Raw genomic sequence first — 17849 nt, 5'->3', positions numbered from 1 at the left:
GGAACCCGACGGTGTGACCCTTGACCTCGGGGACGGGGCCAAGGCCAGAGTTGTTGGCCAGACCCACACGGAACCTCAAGACGCCTCCCGTCATCTCTCTCGCACTGGGAACGTGAGCCCAGCGCCTACACGTGCACAATTCCTGGGGAGGGGCCCTGGGGTTAGGTGCTTGTGCCTGGGTCCCCGGCAGCCTAAACCACTCCTTTAAGTGGTCCGAGGGGTGCTGGGGAAATGTCTCATCTGGAACCCAGGGATCCCCCAAGAGCAGCTTCCCTCTGCTCTTAGATGCGAGAAGGAGGTTCTGATTTTGCAGAGACACCTGGGAGGCGGCCAGGGCCAGGCAGGCTCTGCCAAGTACCCTTCCAGCTTCTGGCCCAACGAGGGAACACTTTGGGATGAGTGTTACAGGCTTGTCGGAACTCCTCTGGTGACGACTTGTGGATGGAACGCACACAAGTGTAGTGCTGAGGTCTGTACCTTCCCCTCTTCCAGGCGGCCTTCTGTGCCTCTGCTCTGAGAACAAGAGACTCAGCCTTGATGCTGGCACACGGGTGCGCCTTGGTCACGTGAAATAAAAGGTTAATATTGGCCGAGCATGGTGGCTTACACGTGTAATCCCAGCGCTTTGGGAAGCCGAGGTGGGCGGTCAGGAGTTTGAGACCAACCTGGCCAATTTGGCAAAACCCGCATGTGTACTAAAATTACATAAAAGCCAGGCATGGTGTGTCAGCGCCTGTAATCCCAGCTACTCAGGAAGCTGAGGCAGGAGAATCGCTTGAACCGGGGGAGGGGGAGATTGCCCAGATGGCGCCACTGCACTCCAGGCTGAGCAACAGGGCGAGACTCCATCTTGAAAGCAAACTAAATAAAAGGTTAATATTTATTTACTTATTTTTAGAAACAGGGTCAGGCCGGGCGCAGTGGCTCACGCCTGTAATCCCAGCACTTTGGGAGGCTGAGGCAGGTGGATCACGAGGTCAGGAGTTCAGGACCAGCCTGGCCAAGATGGTGAAACTACGAAAATTAGCCGGGCATGGTGGCAGGCGCCTGTGATGCCAGCTACTTGGGAGGCTGAGGCAGAGAACTGCTTGAACCCAGGAGGTGGAGGTTGCAGTGAACCAAGATTGTGCCATTGCACTCCAGCCTGGGCGACAGAGCCAGACTCCATCTCAAAAAAACACAACAAAACAAAAGAAACCAGGGTCTTGTTCTGTTGCTCAGGCTGGAGTGGAGTGGTGCAATCACAGCTCACTGCAGCCTCAACCTCCTGGGTCCTGGGCTCAAGCAGTCCTCCTGACTCTGCCTCCCTAGTAGCTGGGACCTCAGGCACGCATCAGCACACCTGGCCAACTGTTTTTGGTATGTTTTTGTAGAGATGAGATCTCACTATGTTGCCCAGGTTGGTCTCAAACTCTTAGGCTGAAGTGATCCTCGCACCTCAGCCTCCCAAAGCGCTGGGTTTACAAGCATGAGCCACTATGTCTGGCCCTAATAAACAGTTTTAGACAATGACAGGAGTGCACATAAAAGATCAAAACTAGAATTTGCATAATTAGTATTATTTATTAAGCACTCAAGGAACAGTCAAGACCAAAGTCCCTACCTGTCCTTGGAAAAATGTCACCTCTATAGCAGGTGTTCTAACCCTGGAGTCAGCCCACCTTAGGAAGTCCTTGAATATCTCTCTGGGGGAAATCTATCAGCTGCCTGAAGAGCTTTCTGTGTATTTGTACATTTTCCTGAGGAAGGAGGTGCCTGGCTTCATCAGTTTCTTAAAGGGTCTAGGACCTCAAAAGAAATCAGAATCTAGATATTTGGATACCCTTTTTTTTTTTTGGCAGAGGTGGGGTCTCACTATGTTGCCCAGGCTAATCTCAAACTCCTGAGCTCAACCATCCTCCTGCCTCAGCCTCTTAAAGTTCTGGGATTACGGTCATGAGCCACAGAGCCCAGCCATGATACCTTTACATCAAAATTGCTTTTTTTTTTTTTTGAGATGGAGTCTTGCTCTGTCACCCAGGCTGGAGTGCAGTGGCGCAATCTCGGCTCACTGCAAGCTCCGCCTCCCGGGTTCACACCATTCTCCTGCCTCAGCCTCCCAAGTAGCTGGGACTACAGGCACCCACCACCACGCCCGGCTAATGTTTTTTGTATTTTTAATAGAGACAGGGTTCCACCGTGTTCTGCAGGGTGGTCTCAATCTTCTGACCTCATGATCCACCCTCCTCGGCCTCCCAAACTGCTGGGATTACAGGCATGAGCCACCGCGCCCGGCCTACATCAGCATTTCCCAACATGCCATGTCAGGACCACTTACTTGCACCAGAACTACCTGGGATACTTATTTAGGAACAGACTCCTGGCCCCCAACCAAACCTCCTGAGTCAGTCTTTCAGGGGTGGGGACTGGGATATTTTGTTTTGCACCGACTCCCTAGGTGATTTTGCTGCTTAGCCAAATGAGAACCATTGTTCTGAGCTCACATATAACACGGCGAACAACTGTGTCTGTGTCCTCTCCCTGGGAGAGAACCCCAGATGTAAGTTGCTTTGTCTGTTGCATGGGGAGGGGAAGTCTTGGAAATCCCACTGGGATGTGTCCTTTCCCCCATATGTGGCACTAATTGAGCTGGAATATACAAGGAGAGGCAGCAGTTCTGGTCTAGGGATGGGAGCAAGGCTGCCAGAAACACCGGTGTGGTTTTGGAGAATCCCATGACTGAGTTAATCCCTCCATACCAGGTTCCACCCCAACTCCACAACATCCTCTCTCTCTCCTCAGACAAACCAGCCCCAGATCCTCCTGGGTCCCTGAAAGCTGACACAGCTGTCTTGGAAGACAATGGTTGAGATTCCAGGGCGGAAGCATTTTTAAGGCCCTACCTAAAACGGCCCCACCCCGGCTTCATTCCTCCTCCATCTTGTCCCGCACCTCTGCCGGCAGACCCTGGTAAAGGGTGTCTTCCACCAGGAGCCCCGCCTTCTTTAGCCCCCCACAGTTGCCAAGTTCTTCCGGCAGCGCCTCAAGGCGGTTTCCTTTGAGCTCCAGGCGGCTGAGGGCCCTGAGGGCACCCACGTGGGGCGAGAGCTGGCTCAGCTGGTTGTCACCCAGAAGCAATGTCCGAAGCTTGCGGCAGAAGAAGAGCTCGTCGGGCAGGGCCTCCAGGGCATTGTAGGAGAGGGCCAGGTGCTGTAGGTTCTGCAGGAGGCCCACCTCGGGTGGCAGGGAGTGTAGCCCGTTGTGGGACACGTCCAGCAGACGGAGGCCCGAGCACAGGCCGAGCTGGGAGGGCAGGGTCTCCAGCTTGTTGTAGCTCAGGTAGAGCTGCTCCAGGCTCCTGAGCTTCCGCACGTGCTCGGGGACATAGGCGATCTGGTTGTGCCATAGCCTGAGCGTGACCAGCTTCCGGCAGTGCTGGAAGCTGAGGATTTCCTCGATGGAGCGCAGGTGGTTGTCCTTGAGGTCGAGTTCCTGCAGGGCGCCCAGGCTGAACACCGCGTGGGGGATGCGCTCCAGCCCGCAGGCCACCAGCTCCAGCTCCCGCAATGCCGCCAGTTTCTTAAGGCTGTTCAGGGCAACCAGACGGGCCCCATCATTGTGCAGGCTGAGCCTCTGCAGGTGGCCGGCGACGTCGGTCACACTGGCTGGCACCTTCCCGGCGTTGCTCCGGAGGGACAATACCTTGAGCTGCTTCAGCTCCCGGAGGCTCTCCAGGGTGGCCGCCCGAGCCAGCTCCTGGGGGAAAAGCCCCTCCAGGTGCAGCTCCTCCAAGCCCCGCAGCCCGAACACCCAAAGCGGCACCTCGCGGAGCTCCTCGCATTTGACGCGCATCACCTTCAGGTGGTCCCGCAGGAAGACCTGCAAGGAGAAGGGTAGCCTGGTGGGCGAGTGGAGCAAGCTGAGCTCCTGTAAGTGCACCAGCTGCGACAGCCCCGGGGGGAAGGTGATATCGCAGATGGCCTCCAGCCGGAGTGACTCCACCTCACTGAGCTCAAAGATGGTGTCGGGCAGTCCCGGAAGCATGCAGAGGGCCAGCTCCAGCCGACCTGCGGCGTTGCGCTGCAGCTTCTGTCGAAGCTTCTCGGGCGTCCACTCGTGGTTGAGATTGAGCTGCTTTAGACGGCTTTCGCTGACCTCGGACAGGAAGACGGCGAAGCGCTTGGAGTAGAGGGAGTCATACTGATCGATGAGGTGCAGCATGAAGGCAAAGTCGTTCTTGACATCAGGAATGTCCCCCATGCCAGTCTCCTCCCGCACGGAACGGAAGGAGTACTCCTTGAGGGGCCGGTGGAAGAGCCAATAGAGCGTGTAGATGCAGGTGAGTCCGTAGATGCACACGAAGGAGATGTAACAGAAGGCCAGCTTGGAGAAGAGGTGGGCCTTGGTGTGGTTGCAGCAGAAGCTGGCGTAGCCCGTGACCTCTGACGTCTCCACCCTACAGGCTACCAGGAAACTGATCTTCTCCACATAGACCAGGTTGTAGACCAGGATGGCCAGGAACTTACACACTTTCAGCACCGTCTGTCGGATGTACATGGTGTACAGGATGTCACCCTCTTCCACGTGCACACGGAACTTCTTCACCTTCTCAAACAGGGCTTTGGCTTGCTCACCCTCCTTCTTGTCCAGCAGGGTGACAACTGGAGGCTCGGTCACCACCTTCTCTGGTTCCGCCAGCACTTTCTCCTTCTCACCCTCCCCTGCCTTCCCCGGTGCGGCCCCTGCCGTGGCCACTATGGTGGCTGAGGCCCGTCCGGCGGCTGCTGGGCCCTTCTGGTTCTCCCCAGAGACCTCGGACAGGGCCCTTGTGGTCCATGGAGAGTCAAAACACTTGCCCAGGATGGAGATGAAGTGTTCGATCTTGGAGCTGGTGCCAGGGAACTTGAACCAGAAACTGGTGCAGACCATGAAGATGAGTGTGTGAATGACCACGAGGTAGGGGAAGTATTTGGCATACCAGTGCAGGGCCGTCTCGTAGCACAGCTGGTTAATGAAGCTGTATTGCTGCAGGTCCAAATTGTTCTTAAGGCCTTTAACCTCCTGCAGGGCCCCCATCTGCTCAGGGCTCCTCCGAGGCAGCAATTGCTGGCACGGGGCATCTGATAAGTTCTCCTGGGGCTCGTGATTGGGTAGACAGATGATCTTGTCCTGTGTCACCTGAGGAGCAAAAGAGACTGAGGGCTGTAATCCTAGCACTTTGGGAGGCTGAGGCGGGCGGATCACTTGAGGTCAGGAGTTCGAGACCAGCCTGGCCAACATGGTGAAACCCCGTTTCTACTAAAAATACAAAATTAGCCGGGCATGGTGGTGGGCACCTGTAATCCCAGCTACTCGGGAGGCTGAGACAGGAGAAATCGCTTGAACCTGGAAGACGGAGGTTACAGTGAGCCGAGATCGTACCATTGTACTCCAGCCTGGACGACAGAGTAGGACTCCGTCTCAAAAATAATTAATTAAGAAAAAAAAAGAAAATGAGGGAGATGGGGGAAAAACAGGCTGAAGGTGGGAGACCCCCGCATCCCCCATCTCTGACTGTTGCCAGCCAGCTGTGACTTTGGAAGAGTTTTGCTAAACCTCTAAGCACTGGTCTTTTTTTTTTTTCTTTTTTGAGACTGAGTGTCGCTCTGTCACCGAGGCTGCGTGCAGTGGTGCAATCTTGGCTCATTGCAACGTCCCCCTCCCAGTTCAAGCAATTCTCCTGCCTCAGCCTCCTGAGTAGCTGGGGCTACAAGCACGCAGTACCACGCCCAGCCAATTTTTGTATTTCTAGTAGAGATGGGGTTTCACTATGTCGGCCAGGCTGGTCTCGAACTCTTGGCCTCAAGTGGTCCCCTGCCTCAGTCTCCCAAAGTGCTGGGATTACAGGCATGAGCCACCGCAACCAGCAAAGCACTGGTCTTTGAGAAAAGGAACTGGGTTGAATCGTGTCCCCCGAAAAGATGTTGAAGTCCCAACTCCGAATTCTTATGAATGTGGTATTATTTGAGCTGCGTCAGGCGGCTCCTGTTTGGTAATAGGGTCTTTGCAGAGGTAGTCAAGTTAAGACAAAGCCAGCAGGGTGGGCCCAGGATGACTGCGCCTTAGAGAAAGGGGAAACATAGACACAGAGACAGACACAGAGAGAGAAGATGACGCGAGGATACAGGGAGAGGCTGGGTGTGGTGGTTCAGGCTTGTAATCCCAGTGATTTGGGAGGCAGTGGGACAGGGGCCAAGTCGGGGTGGTAGAGGAGGATTGCTTGAGGCCAGGAGTACAAGGTTACAGTGAGCTATGATTGCGCCACTGCACTCCAGCCTAGGTGCCAGAGCTTGCTAAAAAAAAAAAAAAAAAAAAAAAAACACTGTCTCGGCTGGGCGTGGTGGCTCATGCTTGTAATCCCAGCACTTTGGGAGACGGAGGCAGGGGGATCACAAGGTCAGGAATTCAAGACCAGCCTGGCCAACATACTGAAATCGCGGCTCTACTAAAAATACAAAAACAAAAAAATTAGCCGGGCATGGTGGCACACGCCTGTAATCCTGGCTACTTGGGAGGCTAAGCCAGGAGAATTGTTTGAACCTGGGAGGCAGAGGTTGCAGTGAGCCGAGATTGCACCACTGCACGCCAGCCTGGGCGACAGAGGGAGGCTCCAGTCTAAAAAAAAAAAAAAAAAAAAGAAAGAAAGAAAAGTACTGGGAGAATGTCATCTACAAGCCAAGGAACCCTTGGAGCTACAATAATCTAGCAGGGAGGCTTGGAAGATTCTCCCTCACTGTCAACTGACGCCTTGATCTCGGACTTCTGGCCTCCAGAACCAGACCCAGAAGAGGAAACATTTCTGGTATTTAAGCCCCTCAATCCGGCCGGGCGCAGTGGCTCAAGCCTGTAATCCCAGCACTTTGGGAGGCCGAGACGGGCGGATCACGAGGTCAGGAGATCGGGACCATCCTGGCTAACACGGTGAAACCCCGTCTCTACTAAAAATACAAAAAACTAGCCGGGCGAGGTGGCGGGCGCCTGTAGTCCCAGCTACTCGGGAGGCTGAGGCAGGAGAATGGCGTGAACCCGGGAGGCGGAGCTTGCAGTGAGCTGAGATCCGGCCACTGCACTCCAGCCTGGGCGACAGAGGGAGACTCCAAGTCTCAAAAAAAAAAAAAAAAAAAAAGGCCCCTCAATCCTTGCTACTTTGTTACAGAAAAAGTAACAAACTCATATAGCAATTGCAGCCCTTTCCAGAGTCCAGGGAGAAAATTGAGCATTATGAAAATATGGGGCTGGGCACGGTGGCTCACACCTGTAATCCCAGCACTTTGGGAGGCCGTGGTGGGAGGATGGCTTGAGGCCAGGAGTTCGAGACCAGCCTGGGCAACATAGCAAGACCCCCGTGTCAACGTGAAATTTAAAAATCAGCTGGGCGTGGTGGCGTGTGCCTGTAATCCCAGCTACTCTGGAGGCTGAGGCGGGAGAATTGCTTGAGCCCAGGAGTTCAAGGCTGCATTGAGCTGTGATCATGCCACTGCACTCCAGCCTGGATGACAGAATGAGACCCTCTTTATTTTAATTTTCTTTTTTTTTTTTTTTTTTTTTGAGACGGAGTCATGCTCTCTCGCCCAGGCTGGAGTGCAGTGGCCGGATCTCAGCTCACTGCAAGCTCCGCCTCCCGGGTTCACGCCATTCTCCTGCCTCAGCCTCCCCAGTAGCTGGGACTACAGGCGCCCGCCACTTCGCCCGGCTAGTTTTTTGTATTTTTTAGTAGAGACGGGGTTTCACCGTGTTAGCCAGGAGGGTCTCGATCTCCTGACCTCGTGATCCGCCCATCTCGGCCTCCCAAAGTGCTGGGATTACAGGCTTGAGCCACCACGCCCGGTCTATTTTAATTTTCAATTATTTTATTATTTTTTTTTAAGATGGAGTCTTGCTCTGTCGCCCAGGCTGGAGTGCAATGGTATGATCTCGGCTCACTGCAACCTCTACTTCCCAGGTTCAAGCAATTTTCCTGCCTCAGCCTTCCGAGTAGCTGGGATTACAGGTGTCCACCACCATGCCCAGCTAATATTTATATCTTTAGTAAGGACAGGTTTTCTTTTTTTTTTTTTTTTGAGACGGAGTCTCACGCTGTTGCCCAGGCTGGAGTGCAGTGGCGCGATATCGGCTCACTGCAAGCTCCGCCTCCCGGGTTCCCGCCATTCTCCTGCCTCAGCCTCCTGAGTAGCTGGGACTACAGGCGCCCGCCACCGCGCCCGGCTAATTTTTTGTATTTTTAGTAGAGACGGGGTTTCACTGTGGTCTCGATCTCCTGACCTTGTGATCCGCCCGCCTCGGCCTCCCAAAGTGCTGGGATTACAGGCTTGAGCCACCGCGCCCGGCCAGGACAGGTTTTCACCATGTTGGCCAGGCTGGTCTCGAACTTCTGGCCTTAAGTGATACTCCCACTTTGACCTCCCAAAATGCTGGGATTACTGGTGTGAGCCACCATGCCCGGCCCCTGTCTCTTTTTAGCCAAAAAAAAAAAGAAAAAGAAAAAGAAGGGTCGGGTGTGGTGCCTCATGCCTGTAATCCCAGCATTTTGGGAGGCTGAGGCGGGGAGATCATGAGGTCAGGAGTTCAAGACCAATCTGGCCAACGTAGTGAAACCCTGTCTCTACTGAAAATTAGTGGGGTGTGGTGGCATGTGTCTATAGTGCCACCTACTCAGGAGGCTGAGGCAGGAGAATTGCTTGAACCTGGGAGGCAGAGGTTGCAGTGAGCTGAGACCGTGCCATTGCACTCCAGCTTGGGCAACAGAGGGAGACTCCATCTCAAAAAAAAAAAAAAAAAAAAAAGGCTGGGCGCAGTGGCTCACGCCTGTAATCCCAACACTTTGGGAGGCCCAGGCAGGGAGATCACTTGAGGTCAGGAGTTCGAGACCAGCCTGGATAACATGGTGAAACCCCGTCTCTACTAAAAAACTACAGAAATTAGCCAAGCATGGTGGCGGGCGGGCGCCTATAATCCCAGCTGTTCAGGAGGCTGAGGCAGGAGAACCGCTTGTACCCAGGAGGCAGAAGTTGCAGGGAGCTGAGATCACACCACTGTACTCTAGTAGCCTGGGCGACATAGCGAGACTCTATCTCAAAAAAAAAAAAAAAAAGATATGGAATGGCATAGCAATGTGGGACTCTGGTGCTCCTGGCTATGGAGGTAAGGAAGATAAGGGGTCTGGATGGGCCTTTGAGGGGCTCTGTCTTCAGTTTCCTCTCACTTTCTTGGGTGATGGGAAGGCTTCCTGACTTCCCCAGACACCTACCCCACCCCTTTGGTCATGCCCCCTTCACAGGGGAGCACCTCACCTGGAGGGTGCAGCCAAAGACCCCGATCATGAGCATGGCCACGGTGAGGTACTCGGCCAGCACGTCCCACCAGGGTTTGAGCACCTTGAATGCAGGCTGCTGTTCCGTAAACTGCTTGAACTCGGCCACGGGGATCATGCTGCCTGTGGGAGGGGACGAGACGGGGGGTGTAGAGAGAGACCCTCAGGATGGAAGGCTCTGCAGGGGGTACCCCGAGGAGCCACACACAGGCAGGGCCGTGCTCCTCATCTGCCCGAGACCCTCCCTGTTCAAACTTGTCCAAACATCCGAGGTGTGTGCCCCCCACTTCCCTCTTAGCCTGGCCTTAGTCACCCTCCATGCAGACATCACCACCTGCCCAGAACCAAGCGGCCACCGTTCCCCTCTGGGCACCCCTGCACCTGATCTGACTTGTCTGACCTCAAAGAGCACAGTAGGGCTAGTCCACAGGGCCGCCGCCCTCCAGCTTCCTTGCTTGGCTGCCTCCCCGAAACCAGGTATTCCTCTCCCACCCCTGACACCAAGGCCTGAAAACCTGCCTCGATGCTCCCTGACCGCAGACACTCAGCGTCTGGGCCAGCCTCGGCTCTCACCCCTACCAGACCTGAAAGTGTCACAAGGCTCAGGACTTCCGGGGGTGGGCCCCTCCACCCCCTCCAGGGGCACTCTGGGCACCACCTCCAACCTCCAACCGGAAAAGCCGGCTGGAGCCTGGCTCTGGTTACCAGGGCCCCAGGGGCAGGGAGTGGCCAAGCTGAAGGCTAGTCAGCCCTGGGGGTAGAGGTGACCACGACACCTGAGCTTCTAAAGGGGCTACAGCCCAGAATCACAGGCAGAAACCAGAGACCTGGCTCTGAGAGGGGGCAATGGGGTGTCCGGATGTCCGAGGAGGAGGGAGGACTTGCAAATGGAAAGCTGTCAGGTGACACCTACGACCAGGCCAGGGCTGTGCTGCCAGGTTCCTAGCCGGCCCACTCTGTCTGCTCCCAGGGTCTCCTTTTAGACCAAGGTATCATTATTGCAGATACAGACAGGCCAGCCACAAGTCACACTGGGGCGTGGGGCATGAGCTGAGATGTCACTCTCCCAGGCAGTCGCCCACTTCCCCAGAGGCTGAAGTGGAACAAGGAAGGTGGAGACCCTTAGACCAGCCCACTTCTGCCAACATCCAAGTTCCCCCAGTCCTGGGAGCCTCCTGTCCTTGTCCAGATAGATAATCTGTAACTGGGGCTGGGCGCCGTGGCTCACGCCTGTCATTCCAGCAGTATGGGAAGCTGAGGCGGGCGGATCACTTGAGGTTAGGAGTTCGAGACCAGCATGGCCAACACGGTGAAACCCCAGGTCTACTAAAAATACATAAAAAATTAACCAGGCATGGTGAAGCACACCTGTAATCCTAGCTACTCTGGAGGCTGAGGTGGGAGGGTCTTGATCTGGGGAGGCGGAGGTTGCAGTGAACCGAGATCGTGCCACTGCACTTCAGCCTGGGTGACAGAGTGAGACTCCATCTCAAAAAACACACAAAGATAATCTGTAACTGGGCACAGGGGTTTGGCCAGGAAGGAGGGCATCTGCCCATCAGGGAGTTCTCTCTGGCTCCCCATCCATCTCCCCAGGAAGAATCTAGGGAAACCCCGGTCCCCTGACACACAGCTCAGCCAATGATTCTGACGCGCCTGAGCCTCGCTTTTCAGTTTCTGTGTCCCCCCAATATTTTGGGGTGACTCCTGGGTAAAAACAAGGTAGGCTGCAGGCTCCACCCACCAAGCTAAAGGCCAGGCGGTCCCCAAAGACCACATCCTTTTACCCCCTCAGGGGCCCCCACTTCAGTCTGGGGAACCAGGCAGGCACGGGGATGGGTACCGCCTGCCCACATGGGGACTCACCATGCAAGCGTAAAATGTCATGAGTCGGGCCAGGTGCAGTGGCTCACGTCTGTAATCCTAGCACTTTGGGAGGCCGAGGCAGGCGGATCACGAGGTCAGGAGTTCGAAACCAGCCTGGCCAGCATGGTGAAACCCCGTCTCTACTAAAAATACAAAAATTAGTTGGGCATGGTGGCATGAACCTGTAGTCCCAGCTAGGCAGGAGAATCCTTGAACCCGGGAGGCAGAGGTTGTGGTGAGCTGAGATCGTGCCACCACACTCTAGCCTGGGAGATGGAGCGAGACTCCGTCTCAAAAAAAAACAAAACAAAAAACAAAAAGTCATGGGTTCCCTGACTCAGGTGGTGACTCATCCAGACTCAAATACATGCAAGGGGGTGCCCAGAGCACAGGGTCCCAAACACCATCGCCCGGCCCTCATGCTCATTCATACTCCCTGCCCTAAGCACAAAGCCAAGTATAGTTTGGGAGGCTGAGGTGGGCGGATCACTTGAGGTTAGGAGTTCGAGACCAGCCTTGGCCAACATGGTGAAACCCCGTCTCTATTAAAAATACAAAAATTAGCCGGTCATGGTGGAGGGTGCCTGTAGTTCCAGTTACTCGGGAGGCTGAGGCACGAGAACCCCTTGAACACGGGAGGCGGAGGTTGCAGTGAGCCGAGATTGCACCACTGCACTCCAGCCACAAATATCCCAGTCTGCCTGGGTCACCAGTATCTAGAAACATACCAGGACAGCTCAACTATCCCCAGGGGATGAATATGTACATTGCACCCACCAAAATGGATGCTTGGGGTCATTCTAGGTCATGCATATTTGTGCATGAGGGTATAAAGTCCAAGTGCATACACTGAGCTTCGGACAGACCCAGCACCAGGGAGCCTCACATCCTGTTTCAGTTCTGGCCATCCATTAAGTCCTCGAAGGATCCTGCAGGGACAGTACTCCGTTGCTTTACCTAAGAACGTTCACCCCAGGCTGGGCACGGTGGCTCACGCCTGTAATTCCAGCACTTTGGGAAGCTGAAGCAGGAGGATTGCTTGAGCCCAGGAGTTTAAGCCGCCGGGGCAACATAGTGAGACCCCATTTCTACAAAAAAATCTAAAAATTTGCCAGGTGTGGTGGTGCATGCCTGTAGTCCCAGCTACTTGGAAGGCTGAGGTGGGAGGAGTGCTTGAACCCAGGAGTTAGAGGCTGCAGTGAGTCATGAACCAGTCTGGGCAAGACTCTATCTCAAAAACAGAAAACAAAACAGTACTGACTCGGGCTGGGTGCAGTGGCTCTCGCCTGTAATCCCAGCACTTTGGGAAGCCAAAGTAGGCGGATAATTTGAGGTCAGAAGTTCGAGACCAGCCTGGCCAACATGATGAAACCCTGTCTCTCCTAAAAATACCGAAACAATTAGCCAGGCATGGTGGTGGATGCCTGTAATCCCAGATAGGTTACAGGTGAGAGGGTGAGGCAGGAGAATCGCTTAAACTCAGGAGACAGAAGCTGCAGTGAGCCAAGATCTCGCCACTGTACTCCAGCCTGGGTGACAAATTGAGACTCTGTCTCAAAAAAACAAAACAAAACAAAACAAAACTACTGACTCTGGGGACTGCAGAAGAAATCACACAAAACGCACACAAACACGAGCCGGGACCAACTTCCTGTCCTTGCCACCCTGGTGTGAGCTCCACCAATAGCCATCCCAGGTGCACAATCACAGACAAGAAGGCAGAAACTCTCAGGGGACCGGGGGGCAGCCACAGGGGCTATCATTATCTGTCTCCATGACTCAAACTTGATCCTCACAAACCTGCCATTAAATTTCCACAGACACAAGACAGGCCCCCACTTTGTCTGAGCAGGGGTGGGGGGAAGGGGTGGTGGGAACAGGGGCTCGAAGAATTGGGGCAGAGCCAGGGAAAACACAACGATGGGACGTATATACGCTCAGCTTCCTCCACCAGACACTGAACGCCTCCTTTTCTCCCAAGTCAGGCAGTGTCGATGTCGGGGACTTTGTTTTCCAGACTCAAGGGAGAGAAATAACTTGTTCAAGCTTCTACAGTTCAAGTGGCATTCGAAGCCTGACCCATCCAGCCTCCAGGTCCTGCCTGTAGGATTGCAACCGCTCTGTTCCCTCTTGGGAGACAGCCTCTTAATTAAAATGCAGCATCTTGCTGGGCATGGTGGCTCATGCCTGTAATCCCAATGCTTCGGGAGGCCAAGGCGGGCAGATCATTTGAGGTCAGGAGTTAGAGACCAGGCTAGCCAGCATGATAAAACCCCGTGTCTACTAAAAATAATAAATTAGCCGGGCATGGCAGTGGGCGCCTATACTCCCAGTTAATGGGGAATCTCTTTTTTTTTTTTTTTTCTGAGATGGAATCTCTCTCTGTTGCCCAGGCTGGAGTGCAGTGGCACGATCTCTGCTCACTGCAAGCTCCGCCTCCCGGGTTCACGCCATTCTCCTGCCTCAGCCTCCAGAGTAGCTGGGACTACAGGTGCCCGCCACTTCACCCAGCTAATTTTTTGTATTTTTAGTAGAGGTGGGGTTTCATCGTGTTAGCCAGGATGGTCTCGATCTCCTGACCTCGTGATCCACCCACCTCTGCCTCCCAAAGAGCTAGGATTACAGGCTTGAGCCACCGCGCCCGGCTGAAGCGGGAGAATCTCTTGAACCCAGGAGGTGGAAGTTGCAGTGAGCCATGATTGCGACACTGCACTCCAGCCTGGGCAACAGAACAAAACTATCTCAAAAATCAAACAACAACAACAAAACAGCATCTTTGCCAAAAGCACCTAAGAGCGGTGTTGCATTGCAGCAGGCCAGGCTGGAAGGCCTTCCAGCCTAAGACCATGTGGCTCCCACCAGCCCTGGTTCCTTCCACCCATGCCTCACCCCTCCTCCCTCCCAGGTCCTCCTCAAGCCACTTGCCTCCAAAATATGTGTTGGTGAGTTCCTGCTGGGGGAAGGGTGGAAGAGTGAGACCCTCCACACGCACAGCCCATGCTAAGAGGCAGGGAACAAGGAAGAAACATCCAGCAGTTTTCAGCCCTAAGAGGGGTTTTGTAGAACACAAGGCCCAACTTTTTTTTTTTTTTTAAGACATAGGGTCCTGACAGATGCAGTGGATCACACCTGTAATCCCAGCACTTTGAGAGACTGAGGCAGGTAGATCACGAGGTCAAGAGATCAAGACCATCCCGGCCAACATGATGAAACCCTATCTCTAAAAATACAAAGATTAGCTGGGCATGGTGCCGCGTGCTTGTAGTCCCAGCTACTCAGGAGGCTAAGGCAGGAGAATCGCTTGAACCTTGGAGGCGGAGATTGCCATGAGCCAAGATCGCACCACTGCACTCCAGCCTGGTGACAGAGCAAGACTCTATCTCAAAAAAAAAAAAAAAAACAAAATAGAGAGAGATATGGTCTTGCTCTGTTACCCAGGCTGGAGTTCAATGGCGCGATCATAGCTCATTGCAGCCTCGAACTCCTGGGCTTAAGTGATCCTCCTGCCTCAGCCTCCCCAGTAGCTGGGACTACAGGTGCATGCTACCATGCCCAGCCAACTTTTGTAATTTTTGTAGAGATAGGGGTCTCGCTATGTTGCCCAAGCTGGTCTTGAACTCCTGAGTCCAAGCATCCTCCCACCTCAGCCTCCTAAAGTGCTGGGATTATAGGCGTGAGCCACTGTGCCTGGCCTCAACCTTTTTTTTTTTGAGATGGAGTCTCGCTCTGTCGCCCAGGCTGGAGTGCAGTGGCCCAATCTCAACGCACTGCAACCTCCACCTCTTGGGTCCGAGCAATACTAATGCCTCAGCCTCCCGAATAGCTGGGACTACAGGTATGCACCACCATGCCCAGCTCATTTTTGTATTTTTAGTAGAGATGGGGTTTCACGGTGTTAGCCAGGCTGGTCTTGAATACCTGACCTCAGGTGACCTGGCTGCCTCGGCCTCCCAAAGTGCTGGGATTATAGACGTAAGCCACGGTGTCCGGCCGAGCTTCAACCTTTTATACGAGGGAGAAACTGAGGGTCTAGGGTGGGGGAGGGTGGCATCTTTGTAGCCCGTCCTGGGTCAGGCTCCAGGCCCGTGGATTCCCAGGGGGGTAGTTTTGCAAGCTGCCTCTGCTAACGGACTTGAAAATCTGGGACATCTGTAAGTTCAAGAGCACCAGAGGTCAGGCTTGGTTGAACCCACCCCAAGTGGTAGGTTCTGGGGCTCTGAGGGTCTCCCCGGGATGAGTTGTCAGTGTCTTCCCAGATGCCAAACGGAGGGGGAAGTGGTTGAGATCCCCAAAATCAAGTTTATCTTCAGCCTGTTTATCTTCACGCTGAGACTTGGCCGGGTCTGCCTGGCTCCCAGGACAGGGACCTCGTGGGCCAGGTTTCCCTTTGCCCCAGCCCGCACCCCCACCCCAACTCCTGGTGTGTCGGGACGGCCTGCCCTGGCCACAGGGCCAGCGCACCTGGAGCGACTCTGCCCCTTGTCCAGACCCGGGGACTCCCGGTCCGACTCCCACCCCGCCACCTCGTGGGGTACCCAGAGGCGAAGAGCCACCTACTCACCGTTCCGGGAGGGACGCTGGGCCCAACTCCTGGGTCTCTGGGAGCGGAGCTGCCGCGACTCCCGCAGAGTTCCCGGGCGGGCCGCGAGGGTGAGTCAGGGCAGGCGGGGACAGGAGACCCGGAGCCGCCCCGCCCCGCCCCCGGACGACTCGGCCCCGCCTCGTCGCAGGCGCGCCCAGGTCGACCCTACTCCTGGCGCCTCGCAATTAGCGGGGTTGCGAGGAAGAGAGTGGTCCTATGGTGCTTTGTACTGCTGGACTTGGGGCTGGCGGGAGATGTAGGGGTCTTAGAACTTTGCAGCTTTGCAGTCTGGCTGGACCCCGGTAGCTGGGGAAACTGAGAGAGCTGGAGACCCTGAACTCCCAAAGGGCCACCCTTCTGGGAACCAGGTCTTAAAGACCCTGTCGAGAAAATGTGGAGGCTGAAGCCAGGCACAGTGGCTCACGCCTGTCATCCCAGCACTTTGGGAGGCCGAGGCAGGCGGATCACGAGGTCAGGAGATCGAGACCATCCTGGCTAACATGGTGAAATCCCGTCTCTACTAAAAATACAAAAAATTAGCCGGGCATGGTGGTGGGTGCCTGTAGTCACAGCTACTGGGGAGGCTGAGGCAGGAGAATGGCGTGAACCCGCGAGGCAGAGCTTGCAGTGAGCCGAGATCACACCACTGTACTCCAGCCTGGGCAACAGAGTGAGACTCCATCTCAAAAAAAAAAAAAAAAACTTGGGAGGCCGAGGCGGGTGGATCACGAGGTCAGGAGATCGAGACTATCCTGGCTAACATGGTGAAACCCCGTCTCTACTAAAAATACAAAAAAACTAGCTGGGCGTGGTGGCGGGCGCCTGTAGTCTCAGCTACTTGGGAGGCTGAGGCGGGAGAATGGCGTGAACCCGGGAGGCGGAGCTTGCAGTGAGCCGAGATCACGCCACTGCACTCCAGCCTGGGAGACACAGCGAGACTCCGTCTCAAAAAAAAAACAAAAGAAAAGAAAAGAAAATGTGGAGGCTGGGCTCTGTGACTCACACCTGTAATCCCAACACGTTGGGAGGCCAAGGCAGGAGGATACCTTGGGCCCAGGAGTTTGAAACCAGCCTGAGTAATATAGTGGTACCACATCTCTACAAAAAGTTTTAAAACCTACAAAAACAAAAATTTAAAAATCAGCCAGGTGTGGTGAAGTGTGCCTGTAGTCCCAGCTACTCTGGAGGCTGAGGTGGGAGGATCACCTGAACCTGGGAAGTTGAGAGGCTGCAGTGAGCTATGATCATGCCACTGCACTCCAGCCTGGGCCACCAAGCAGGACCCTGTCTCCAAAAACCCAAAAACACAAAAAAGTGTGGAAGGGCTTCCTCTAACCCCTCAAGGCCCAGTCACCTGGCCTTAAAGCCCAGCCAAGGCACAGGTGACTGGAGTTTTCAGGTGCTGGGAGTGGAGTTGGGGGAGGAGAGGACAGGGGAGGGGACGCTCTGGCCATGAGGCAGGAACTGGGCTGAATCAACAGAAGTTGAGTAGAGTGGGGATGTCCACCTGTCTGTCCCTGCCCAACACTGTGGTCTGCCCTCCAGGTAGGGGGTGGGGGACAAGAAGCTCTGAAGTCCTGGGGGACTCAGCTTCTCTACCTCCCCACCCCCACCCTGGCCGCCCCACCTAGGGAGGTCTGAGCTGGGTCTTAGATGAGCAAACCTGTGGAATTGGACCTTGATCTGCTCTCAGTCTGAAAAACCTTGGCTATATCTACGGCCATACCACCCTGAAAGCACCCGATCCTCGTCTCATCTCGGAAGCTAAGCAGGGTCCGGCCTGGTTAGTACGTGGATGGGAGACCACCTAAGAATACCGGCTACTATAGGCTTGGGCTGGGCACGGTGGCTTACACCTGTAATCCCAGCACTTTGGGAGGCCAAGGGGGGTGGATCACCTGGGGTCAGGAGTTTGAGAACAGCGTGGCCGACATGGTGAAACCCCGTCTCTACTAAAAATACAAAAATTATGTGGGTGTGGTGGCTCACGCCTGTAATCCCAGCTACTTGGGAGGCTGAGACAAGAGAATCGCTTGAGCCTGGGAGGCGGAGGTTACAGTGAACTGAGATTGC

The 17849-nt window shown here is 54.8% G+C and overlaps 1 protein-coding gene and 1 pseudogene across 4 annotated transcripts; one reads left to right on the top strand and one right to left on the bottom strand.

The window, feature by feature from the left end:
* Positions 1-1225: 1225 nt before the first annotated feature.
* LOC105484197 (leucine rich repeat containing 8 VRAC subunit E) lies at positions 1226-15826 on the bottom strand. 4 transcript variants are annotated; one of them, XM_011745648.2, is made up of 3 exons: positions 15756-15826; positions 9309-9451; positions 1226-5157 (listed from the first exon to the last, which is right to left on the bottom strand). In XM_011745648.2, the coding sequence occupies exons 2-3, from the start codon at positions 9444-9446 to the stop codon at positions 2905-2907; spliced, it is 2391 nt and encodes a 796-aa protein (XP_011743950.2). In that variant the 5' UTR covers positions 9447-9451; positions 15756-15826; the 3' UTR covers positions 1226-2904. The 4 variants fall into 4 exon arrangements, with proteins under 4 accessions (XP_011743950.2, XP_070942953.1, XP_011744022.2 ...); XM_071086852.1 differs by lacking the exon at positions 15756-15826 and adding an exon at positions 12043-12261; XM_011745720.2 differs by lacking the exon at positions 15756-15826 and adding an exon at positions 11195-11280.
* A 1662-nt stretch (positions 15827-17488) lies between these two features.
* On the top strand, positions 17489-17608 carry LOC112427604 (5S ribosomal RNA; annotated as a pseudogene).
* Positions 17609-17849: the final 241 nt, after the last annotated feature.

This window comes from Macaca nemestrina, chromosome 20 (genome assembly GCF_043159975.1).
Source record: "Macaca nemestrina isolate mMacNem1 chromosome 20, mMacNem.hap1, whole genome shotgun sequence".
Lineage (NCBI taxonomy): Eukaryota > Metazoa > Chordata > Mammalia > Primates > Cercopithecidae > Macaca > Macaca nemestrina.
Note: the sequence above shows the minus strand (reverse complement) of the source record. Positions and strands in the feature narration are given on the sequence as shown.